Below are 12,961 nucleotides of genomic sequence, written 5' to 3'. Positions count from 1 at the left end.
ACGCCTGCTAGAATTTGCCAGGGATAACGACTTTGTTTCTGCTAACACTCTAGTGAGTACACAGCATCCCAACGATAGACATGGCACTTTTAAAACAGTCAGCATCACAGCCAGATAGACCTACTCTTGTGAAGAAGCGGTGCAGGTTTGGCATCAATGGGCCTCAAACAAGAACGTTCTCAGGAGCTGACATTGACAGTGACCACGGCCAATGAAAGAAAAAAAACTAGCCGACTCATATTCAGCCTTGATAAACTGACAGATCCTGGCAACGCCGACCAGTTGTAATCAGTCATTACTTCTGCTTCTGCTTGAAGACAATCAAAAAGCACTCAGAAACGATTTCAAGCAAATGATGACAGAAATGGCAAGAGATGTCATACGGATCAGCTGATGGAAATCAACGCCATGCATCACAACATTAATAGTATTTCATAGATGTGTGACAATAACGATTTTAAAATAACAAAAGAAAATTAATAGTATTTCATAGATGTGAGACAATAACGATTTTAAAATAACAAAAGAAAACTAAGAAAAGAAAAGAGATATACAGTGCTACGAACACGAAAACCGATCGATAAATGAAAAATGCAAAGGAAACATGGACTGAACAACAGTGTGAAGAAATTGAGAAAAACCTTGACAGCAACGACAAAAAGCATTTAATGTTGTAAAAGACCTGACCAAGCAGAAACAAAGTAAAGTTATCACATTCCACGACAGTGGTCTCACACAAAAACAAGACATCGTAAAAAAACAAACAAAAACACACACAACAACAAACAGATCAACAGGACCCCATGGAACTGACAGTGCAAACTTCACCAAATGCGGATAACTTCCCAATACTCCGGATGAAGACTGTCACAGCAGTGAAGCTGCTAGAATGTGACAAGACGATAGGCATCGACAACATCCCTGCAGAACTTTGGAAACATGGTGGAGAGGCGGTGATTGATATCCTGTCGTCTGCAACGAAATCTGGCAACCGTTGAATGGTCCACGACACAGACCCATTCACTTGTCATCACCCTCCCCACTAAAGGAAATCTCCAACACTGCCACATCTATCGCACCATCAGTTTGATCAGCCATTCTAAGAAATTAATGCTCGAAATCATTCTGAACAGATTACAGCTGCACACATATATTATCATTGCAAAAGAACAGGCAGCATTCCACAAACGCAGAAGTGCCTTCGAACAAGTTTTTAATCCGCGCACCCTTTGCGAAAAACGTCTCCAACACCAGACGGAATTCTACCACTTCTCCACAGAATTTAAAAAGACATTTGAAGATACCGACGGGAAGCACCAAGAGCCACAAACGAAAAAAATGAAAATAAGGGAAAAAATAAAATAAAAACAACGGGCAATAGCTTGTCAACACCATCCATAAATTATACTCCAAAGTAAGCTGTGCGGTAATCACACATGGTGCTGTTGGAGAGTAGCTCTGTACTGCTGGAGTCCTTCAGGGCTGTCTTCTGCTCCTGCGCTGTGCAACATATTCCTGGAACGATCTTGACTGACGCGCGTGAAGATCATGTCAACAGTATCAGCAATGGAGGAAGAACCATCATGTACCTTCGCTTCGTTGACGACATCGACGACTTGGCAGGTAGTGAGCAAGAACTCACTCAGGTTCTTAGAAAACTAGATGACACATCGACAATATTTGGCATGGAAATCAGCGCCGAAAAGTCTTAAGTCGATGGCCAGCCACACCACCACCATCATTGCTGATGTAACTGACCAGGGATAGAAACCAGGAACTGTTCAACACTCCCCCAACCTGAGATCCGTCATCAGCAATGAAGGATCAAAACCTGAGATCCTCTCAAGGGTAGCAAAGAAAATATCAGCACTCTCCAGACTGAAACTTATAAGGACGTACAGAAACATCTCGATGAAGCACAAGATCAGACTCCTGCATGTACTGCTATATTCCATCTTCCTGTACACATGTTAGACTTGGACCCTCACGGCAGATTATGAAAGAAATCAAACCATAGAAAAGAGGTGTTATCACAAGGCAAGATAACTTGTGTAACAAGGCATAATATGTGTTACATGATATAAGGGAAGACTGGGGATCTTAAACCAGTACAGTTTAAAATCGTGCCTAATAAGCTACAGGAATTGTATTATCAATGGTTTCTCCAGTCAATGGGAAATCATTTACAGCTTAGTCTTTTGTGAAGGACTATGACTCTCAAACTATAGGAGGCAAAATTGCACTTGCTTTTAGTGCTGCAGCCTTGTGGGCTAGTTGGCCTTTGGGAACCATCCCAACGCCGACTGTCCTAAAACCCTCTTGGCCGAGAGAGTGGGGATGTAACTTGGGCAAGACACTCTCCACTATAATCAAATTCTAGCCCAAATAGCCGGAACAGCAGTTACCTCCTCTGCTGTTCTGTTGGTCATAGTCGGACACGACTGACTATCACATATATATACCTACAGGAATATGACTTACAGATATGGAAAGAAATATGTGAACAAATACCAACAGAGATAAGATCATGTCACACTGCAGATGTGGTATAGCGTATATGGATTTGTCCGAAAGCAGTGACGCCTCCTTGGGTAGTTAACTGAACTGAGCTGAACACGCTGCAGCAGAGTAGAGGACGAGATTGATTACTTTGTCAATATGATTATGCTTCATGATGATTTGAAAGAAAAAGTTCATATAAAAAACAATAGTTAAAAAAAGCCACAAAAATTACAGGACATTTATCAAGATAATACTGCAGATATTTCAATGTACACATATGCATGATAAATAATCGGAGACTACGTAAGTAGCGCGGTTTGTTCTTAACATACATTGTTTAAGTAAAAAACGAAAGTAATGGAACTTTGTCTTCTGTATCAATTATGTTAATATGCTTAATTCTGTTATATACATCAAAGCAACAACAACAACAAAAACAGTCACTCTTGACCTTTATGACAATAAAATAACCTGATTCTATGTTTGATACCAATTGGTGATTCTGACACTTAAACAGTCGTTTCAGCAAAAATCTCGTGCAAGGTGCAAAGGAAAAAAAAAAGTAGTGAAGCCACCTCATTTGAACCAACAGAGGTCTTTCTAACTTCTTCCCCAACATCTGCTCCCTCTCCCTTGCCACTCTATTCGCTCAGACTGAGAAAAAGCGGCTCATCCCGGGGAAAAGTCAATTTTTCACTGACAGCAGTTCACTTGGAACGCGTGAAGCTGGTCTCCTTGGTGGATGGTGTTTCCACATTACGCCGTGGGCCAGAAGGCCTCCTGTGCTCAGAAACCGTGGAGCTCCTGTCCTCTTTGCGGAACTTGCTCATGAAAAAACCACGGACATCACGGTCACGAGCGGTGTACAGCAGGAAGATCAGGAAGCCCTGGAAGGTGGTGGTGACAGCAAACAGGTACTGGAACACCAGACGAGCGTCTTCCACGGCCATGAAGGCAAAGATCCAGCTGAGACCTGGAAGACAGAAAAAAGAGGAGGAAAACGTTTGGCATATACAGTGCAAAGCTGGACTTTGTGCTTGAATCTCAGCATGGTCATACCGTTGTCTGAACTGTAATTATTGTGCCAAAAATGGCCGAGCAACACAACGCCAATCCAGGCTGAGGACTGTCACTCGCAGCAGAAGGATATAATGACATACACACTCTACAGAAAGACACGACTCTGCAGAGAGACACCCACGCTCAACAGGCAGGATCAGCTACACTCCACACGGAGACACAGTCACCACACTCCACATGGAGATAGTCACCACACTCTACAGGGAGACACAGTCACTACACTCCACACGGAGACACAGGCACCACACTCCACACGGAGACACAGTCACCACACTCCACATGGAGATAGTCACCACACTCTACAGGGAGACACAGTCACCACACTCAACATGGAGATAGTCACCACACTCCACACGGAGACACAGTCACCACACTCCACACGGAGACACAGTCACCACACTCCACAGTCACCACACTCCACACGGAGACACAGTCACCACACTCCACAGGGAGACACAGTCACCACACTCCACACGGAGACACAGTCACCACACTCCACAGGGAGACACAGTCACCACACTCCACAGGGAGACACAGTCACCACACTCAACATGGAGATAGTCACCACACTCCACACGGAGACACAGTCACCACACTCCACAGGGAGACACAGTCACCACACTCCACACGGAGACACAGTCACCACACTCCACAGGGAGACACAGTCACCACACTCCACAGGGAGACAGTCACCACACTCCACAGGGAGATAGTCACCACACTCCACACGGAGACACAGTCACCACACTCCACAGGGAGACACAGTCACTCCGCTCCACAGGGAGACACAGTCACTACACTCCACAGGGAGATAGTCACCACACTCCACAGGGAGACACAGTCACTCCACTCCACAGGGAGACACAGTCACTCCACTCCACAGGGAGACACAGTCACTCCACTCCACAGGGAGATATAGTAAATACACTCTACAGGGAGATACAGTCACTACACTCCACAGGGAGATAGTCACCACACTCCACAGGGAGACACAGTCACTACACTCCACATGGAGACACAGTCACCACACTCATCATGGAGATAGTCACTACACGCTACAGGGAGACACAGTCACTACACTCTACAGGGACACAGTCACTACACTCTACAGGGACACACAGTCACTACACTCTACGGGGAGATACAGTCACTCCACTCCACAGGGAGATACAGTCACTACACTCCACAGGGAGACACAGTCACCACACTCCACAGGGAGACACAGTCACTCCACTCTACAGGGAGATACAGTCACTACACTCCACAGGGAGATATAGTCAACACACTCCACAGAGAGACACAGTCACCACACTCCACAGGGAGACACAGTCACCACACTCCACAGGGAGACACAGTCACCACACTCCACAGGGAGACACAGTCACCACACTACACAGTCACTACACTCTACAGGGAGACACAGTCACCACACTCCACAGGGAGACACAGTCACTACACTCTACAGGGAGACACAGTCACTACACTCCACAGGGAGACACAGTCACTCCACTCTACAGGGAGATACAGTCACTACACTCCATGAGGAGATTCAGTCACTACACTACACAGTCACTACACTGTACAGGGAGATACAGTCACTACACTCCATGGGGAGATTCAGTCACTACACTACACAGTCACTACACTGTACAGGGAGATACAGTCACTACACTCCATGGGGAGATTCAGTCACTACACTACACAGTCACTACACTGTACAGGGAGATACAGTCACTACACTCCATGGGGAGATTCAGTCACTACACTACACAGTCACTACACTGTACAGGGAGATACAGTCACTACACTCCATGAGGAGATTCAGTCACTACACTACACAGGGAGATTCAGTCACTACACTCACTACACTCTACAGGGAGACACAGTCACTACACTCCACAGAGAGACACAGTCACTACAGTCTACAGGGAGATACAGTCACTACACTCTACAGGGAGATAAAGTCACTACACTCCACAGGGAGACACAGTCACTACACTCCACAGGGAGACACAGTCACTACACTCCACATGGAGACACAGTCACTCCACTCCACAGGGAGATACAGTCACTACACTCCACAGTCACTACACTCTACAGGGAGACACAGTCACTACACTCTACAGGGAGACACAGTCACTACACTCCACAGGGAGACACAGTCACTACACTCCACAGGGAGACACAGTCACTACACTCCACAGTCACTACACGCTACAGGGAAACACAATCACTACACTCTACAGGGAGACACAGTCACTACACTCCACAGGGAGACACAGTCACTACACTCTACAGGGAGATACAGTCACTACACTCCACAGGGAGACACAGTCACTACACTCCACAGTCACTACACGCTACAGGGAAACACAATCACTACACTCCACAGTCACTACACGCTACAGGGAAACACAATCACTACACTCTCACTACACTCCACAGGGAGATACAGTCACTACACTCTACAGGGAGGCACAATCACTACACTCTACAGGGAGATACAGTCACTACACTCTACAGGGAGACACAGTCATTACACTCCACAGTCACTACACGCTACAGGGAAACACAATCACTACACTCTCACTACACTCTACAGGGAGATATAGTCACTACACTCTACAGGGAGATACAGTCACTACACTCTACAGGGAGATATAGTCACTACACTCTACAGGGAGATACAGTCACTACACTCTACAGAGAGATAGTCACTACACTCTACAGGGAGACACAGTCACTACACTCTACAGGGAGATACAGTCACCACACTCCACAGGGAGGCATTGTCACTACACTCTACAGGGAGACACAGTCACCACACTCCACAGGGAGACACAGTCACTACACTCTACAGGGAGATACAGTCACCACACTCCACAGGGAGGCATTGTCACTACAATCTACAGGGAGACACAGTCACTACATTCTACAGAGAGATAGTCACTACACTCTACAGGGAGATACAGTCACTACACTCTACAGGGAGACACAGTCACTACACTCTACAGGGAGATACAGTCACTACACTCTACAGGGAGATATAGTCACTCCACTCCACAGGGAGACACAGTCACTACACTCTACAGGGAGACACAGTCACTACACTCCACAGGGAGACACAGTCACTACACTCTACAGGGAGATATAGTCACTACACTCTACAGGGAGACACATTCACCACACTCTACAGGGAGACACAGTCACTACACTCTACAGGGAGATATAGTCACTACACTCTACAGGGAGATATAGTCACTACACTCTACAGGGAGACACAGTCACTACACTCTACAGGGAGATATAGTCACTACACTCTACAGGGAGACACAGTCACTACACTCTACAGGGAGACACATTCACCACACTCTACAGGGAGACACAGTCACTACACTCTACAGGGAGACACATTCACCACACTCTACAGGGAGACACAGTCACTACACTCTACAGGGAGATATAGTCACTACACTCTACAGGGAGACACAGTCACTATACTCTACAGGGAGACACAGTCACTACACTCTACAGGGAGATATAGTCACTACACTCTACAGGGAGACACAGTCACTACACTCTACAGGGAGACACAGTCACTACACTCTACAGGGAGACACAGTCACTACACTCTACAGGGAGACACAGTCACTACACTCTACAGGGAGATACAGTCACTACACTCTACAGGGAGACACGGTCACTCCACTCCACAGTCATTACGTGGTGTGGTTCGTCCATCGGGATCGACGATGACCATCTAGTCATCCTGGGGGTGGGTGGGTTGGGCTCTGTGGGTCAACAGATGCTGTACTCTACAGGGAGACACAGTCACACTCAACAGATGCTACACTCTACAGGGAGACACAGTCACACTCAACAGATGCTACACTCTACAGGAGACACAGTCACACTCAACAGATGCTACACTCTACAGGAGACACAGTCACACTCAACAGATGCTACACTCTACAGGGAGACACAGTCACACTCAACAGATGCTACATTCTACAGGGAGACACAGTCACACTCAACAGATGCTACATTCTACAGGGAGACACAGTCACACTCAACAGATGCTACACTCTACAGGAGACACAGTCACACTCAACAGATGCTACACTCTACAGGGAGACACAGTCACACTCAACAGATGCTACACTCTACAGGAGACACAGTCACACTCAACAGATGCTACACTCTACAGGGAGACACAGTCACACTCAACAGATGCTACACTCTACAGGGAGGCACAGTCACACTCAACAGATGCTACACTCTACAGGGAGGCACAGTCACACTCAACAGATGCTACACTCTACAGGGAGACACAGTCACACTCAACAGATGCTACACTCTACAGGAGACACAGTCACACTCAACAGATGCTACACTCTACAGGGAGACACAGTCACACTCAACAGATGCTACACTCTACAGGGAGGCACAGTCACACTCAACAGATGCTACACTCTACAGGGAGGCACAGTCACACTCAACAGATGCTACATTCTACAGGGAGGCACAGTCACACTCAACAGATGCTACATTCTACAGGGAGGCACAGTCACACTCAACAGATGCTACACTCTACAGGGAGGCACAGTCACACTCAACAGATGCTACATTCTACAGGGAGGCACAGTCACACTCAACAGATGCTACATTCTACAGGGAGGCACAGTCACACTCAACAGATGCTACATTCTACAGGGAGGCACAGTCACACTCAACAGATGCTACATTCTACAGGGAGGCACAGTCACACTCAACAGATGCTACATTCTACAGGGAGGCACAGTCACACTCAACATATGCTACACTCTACAGGGAGGCACAGTCACACTCAACAGATGCTACATTCTACAGGGAGGCACAGTCACACTCAACAGATGCTACACTCTACAGGGAGACACAGTCACACTCAACAGATGCTACATTCTACAGGGAGACACAGTCACACTCAACAGATGCTATACTGACTGCACAGCGATGATTTTTGGGGGGATGGAAGGGGGGGGGGGGTCTAATTTCTAATTTTCTTATTTCATCAAGCTATCTTTCCAAGAATAGCATCAATTTGATATTAATTGGGAGAGATATGTCAACAACAAAAACTCGAGAAATATATGGAAATAGGTGAGGTTTTTTTTTTTTGGGGGGGGGGGGTTGTGTGTGTGTGTGTGTGTGTGTGTGTGTGTGTGTGTGTGTGTGTGTGTGTGTGTGAGTGAGTGTTTGCGTGCTTGCATGAGTGCGTGCGGCGTACCCAACACCACAAAACAGCTGACGGAGGCACGGACGCTGATGGCAGTGTAACTGGTGCCACCACTGCTTAGGTTGGGGCGACGACAGATGCTGACCACCACCAGCAAGTAGATGACGATGTTGATGGTGACGATGACGGCGATTGGCGCCAGAAAGGCGTAGTAAAACGCCGTCAGCGACATCCAGCAGCTGAACAGAACCACAACACATGTGACACAGTGCAGATATTTCTTGTTCATTACATCAAACTAGTACACATTAATGATCACTGCCCATTGTCTCAGAAGCGTTTTTATAGATATATATGGGCCTTCATTCATTCGTTCATTCATTCATTCACACAATCCATGGCCAACCCAAGAAAAGCTTTGCTGTGATGGTGAGCTTTTGCAAAATAAGAACCATTCACACATTAGCATGGTTCAAGCTAAACCAAACCGCTGTTAACTAACTATATGATAGTCGTGTTCGACTATGACCACCAGAACAGCAGAGGAAGTAACTGCTGTCCCGACTATCTGAGCTAGATTTTATTATTGTGGAGAGTGTCTTGCCCAAGTTACACCCCAAATCTCTCGGCCAAGAAGATTTAGGACAGTAAGCGTTGGGATGGTTCCCAAAGGCCAACTAGCCCGCAAGGCTGCAGCACTTAGAGCCAGTGCAATTTTGCCTCCCAGTTAGAGAGTCATAGTCTTTCACTAAAGACTAAGCTGTAAATGATTTTCCATTGCAATGGAGAAACAGTCGATCATACAGCTCTCACTTTGCTGTTGGCCCAACTGTACACTTATGTCAATCTGTGGTGTAAGCTGAGTGTGGGGCCTGTTAACTAACATAGTATTAAACCCGATTTGTAGCTAGAACAAAGAGAGGGTGTATTCACATGCATTTACAGACATTCGTCTGACGCTGAAGGTCGAGGGAAATGGGTTCAGTGGAGCGGCCGTGGGATGTTTGCTCCTACAATCATATAAACTACTACTTTAAATCGAATCAACATGGGGGTGGGGTGGGGGTAGGGTGGAGACGGGGAGGTGGGGGGGAGGGGGAGGGGTGATTTGGCATGTGCTGAAGGGGCGTGGGCAGCATCGAGAGTGGGAACCCAACACTCAACGACAAGACGCTTATGATCAGATTGGACGAGGCAGAAATGGCCTACATGCATCAACTTCAGTATTAACCGCCATACATCATTGACAAGTCGCAGTGCCGAAATTTGCAGAGACAGGATGAACTTACTAATCTTCCCTTCCACGGTACAGCTCCACATCGACCGCGGACACAATAATGACGGGAAGGACAGGCAGACCTGCACACACACACACACACACACACACACACATATATATATATATATATATATATATATATATATATATATATATATATATATATATATATATATATATATATATATATATATATATATATATATATCAACAACGATAGACGATATGTCTTTAAAACTTGTAATTCTAATATCATATATATGGAAACAAGTGGTTTTTTTCTTCTTACATCACTACCAATTAATATCAAATCGATGCTATTCTACTCTAATGAAGCATTATTTAGTGACAAAACGTCAGCATCACATGACATGCTTTCAAAATTTTGCAGCTGTGCATGACAGCATTTTGAGGATTTATGTCTAAATGATGAGAATGACATATCAAAAACATGAAGTCACACACACACACACACACACACACACACACACAAACACACACACACACACACACACACACACACACACACACAAAACACACACACACACACACACACACACACACACACAAAACACACACACACACACACACACACACACACACAAAACACACACACACACACACACACACACACACACACACACACACACACACACACACACACCTTATTGCACTGTTTTCAGTTAAACTGGTACTTCATCAGTCTCCGAAGTACACAGGTACTGTTCGGTATTTTCATACTAATTAGCTTGATGAGAGGAACTCCATGATTATATCAATGTAACTTTTTTGGTTATTCGTTGACAATGTGTGAAGCACGTCCTCTTATTTTCCTTTGTTGCATGTACACACAACGTCCTTATACTACTAAGCCTACTACTAGTGATAATAATGTCAATGATAACAATAATAATAATAATAATAATAATAATAATAACTACTACTCGTGATGATAATGTCAATGATAATAATAATAACTACTACTCGTGATGATAATGCCAATGATAATAATAATAACTACTAGTAGTGATAATAATGTCAATGATAATAATAGTAACTACTACTAGTGATAATAATGTCACTAATAATAATAATAATAATGAGAAGAAGTAGTAGAATAATCTGTTCACCAATAATAGATTTTTCCCTTTCATTTGTGTAAACAGTGGAAGCACATTTTCAGTTGAATTTTAGATTTGAAGAAATGTGAACTGACGGCCGGTATCATGTTTTAATCGATCATCTGTGTCTCACCCCAGGCAAGTAGTCCGGCCTTGAGCATGTAGCGGGTGAAAGGACGTTTCATGGCCTTGACCAGCATGAAGTACTGCAGCACTCCCTGGGCCAGCATCCAGAGAAAGGTGACCAGGATGAAGTAGTGCAGCAACATGGCGACCGCCACGCAGGTCACGTGATCCTCCACGCGCTGGATTCCCGCCAGGAAGGTGACCCAGGATAGGAGCAGGGCCAGCGACATGTTGAACAGGGTCTGCTGAGGAAGGCTTTTGTGCAACTTCCTGTCGGCACACCAGTAAGTTGGCATAGACATTCCTCAGCATAAAATAATGGTCAATCTAACTTCTACCGCGGTGCAGTATCGACTGACGTTCCTGTCCCAAGACAAGACAAGACAAGACAAGGCAAAATCTTTATTATCGAGGGTAACAGACAAGCAATTTAACCGACTGACAGACCTGTTGGAATCTGATGAACAGTCCTCCTGTATGGCGCCCCAATGATTCTTCACACTTCACTGACAGACCTGTTGGAATCTGATGAACAGTCCTCCTGTATGGCGCCCCAATGATTCTTCACGCTTCACTGACAGACCTGTTGGAATCTGATTAACAGTCCTCCTGTATGGCGCCCCAATGATTCTTCACGCTTCACTGACAGACCTGTTGGAATCTGGTGAAGAGTCCTCCTGTATGGCGCCCCAATGATTCTTCACACTTCACTGACAGACCTGTTGGAATCTGATGAACAGTCCTCCTGTATGGCGCCCCAATGATTCTTCACGCTTCACTGACAGACCTGTTGGAATCTGATGAAGAGTCCTCCTGTATGGCGCCCCAATGATTCTTCACACTTCACTGACAGACCTGTTGGAATCTGATGAAGAGTCCTCCTGTATGGCGCCCCAATGATTCTTCACGCTTCACTGACAGACCTGTTGGAATCTGATGAACAGTCCTCCTGTACGGCGCCCCAATGATTCTTCACGCTTCACTGACAGACCTGTTGGAATCTGATGAAGAGTCCTCCTGTATGGCGCCCCACGGAGTTGAGGGAGAAGGAAAAAGAAAAGACGACGATGATGAAGTAAACTGTGGTGAAAAGCTATAAATCCATTGAAAGAACATGTTTACAATTCCTACGTATGCACACACAATATATTGATATATACATTGTGCATGGACAGAAAACATGAAATCCTTCACCATTATGTGCACTGTTACAACATTGTGTCTGCAGACCCTCTTAGGTTCTCTTGTCAATTACCTGAGTCAGAGCCTGAATCCTCACAGGTATGGTACCAGCCCAATCAATCGTAGGAAACTGAAATGGAAAGAACTTAGACATCCAAACCACAGTAAAGACGTTGTGTCCGACACCAGAAAGAAGCGTCAATTGGCGCAAGGGAGATGATTTTATAAAGGGAGCTGCGTTAATCAGCTTCCACTTCCTGCTCCCCCCACCTTTATAAAATATCAAAGTTCACATCTGAATGTTATCGTTTAAAAGGTAGAATAGGAGGGGGGGTGGGGGTTGAATCAAGATCTTGGGGGGGGGGGAATCCATACGGAATGGGAAGGAATCAAAGAAATTACATTTGATATAATTTTTATTTTCATATGTATAAGTACAGTTCCAGAAAGTCACTT

At 45.4% G+C, this 12,961-nt stretch overlaps 1 protein-coding gene across 5 annotated transcripts in view; it reads right to left on the bottom strand.

Annotated features, from left to right (window-relative positions):
• Positions 1-1,378: 1,378 nt before the first annotated feature.
• LOC143281873 (adhesion G-protein coupled receptor G6-like) overlaps positions 1,379-12,961 on the bottom strand; it is an 81,221-nt gene continuing 69,638 nt past the window's right edge. For all 5 annotated transcript variants that reach the window (XM_076587135.1, XM_076587138.1, XM_076587139.1 and 2 more), the window contains 4 exons: positions 11,331-11,593; positions 10,087-10,156; positions 8,849-9,036; positions 1,379-3,475 (listed from right to left, as the gene is read on the bottom strand). In XM_076587135.1, the coding sequence (XP_076443250.1) occupies positions 3,210-3,475; positions 8,849-9,036; positions 10,087-10,156; positions 11,331-11,593 (787 nt within the window). In that variant the 3' untranslated portion in view covers positions 1,379-3,209. The remainder of the gene's footprint in view (positions 3,476-8,848; positions 9,037-10,086; positions 10,157-11,330; positions 11,594-12,961) is intronic.

The sequence above is a fragment of the Babylonia areolata genome, chromosome 5 (assembly GCF_041734735.1).
Source record: "Babylonia areolata isolate BAREFJ2019XMU chromosome 5, ASM4173473v1, whole genome shotgun sequence".
Lineage (NCBI taxonomy): Eukaryota > Metazoa > Mollusca > Gastropoda > Neogastropoda > Buccinidae > Babylonia > Babylonia areolata.
Note: the sequence above shows the minus strand (reverse complement) of the source record. Positions and strands in the feature narration are given on the sequence as shown.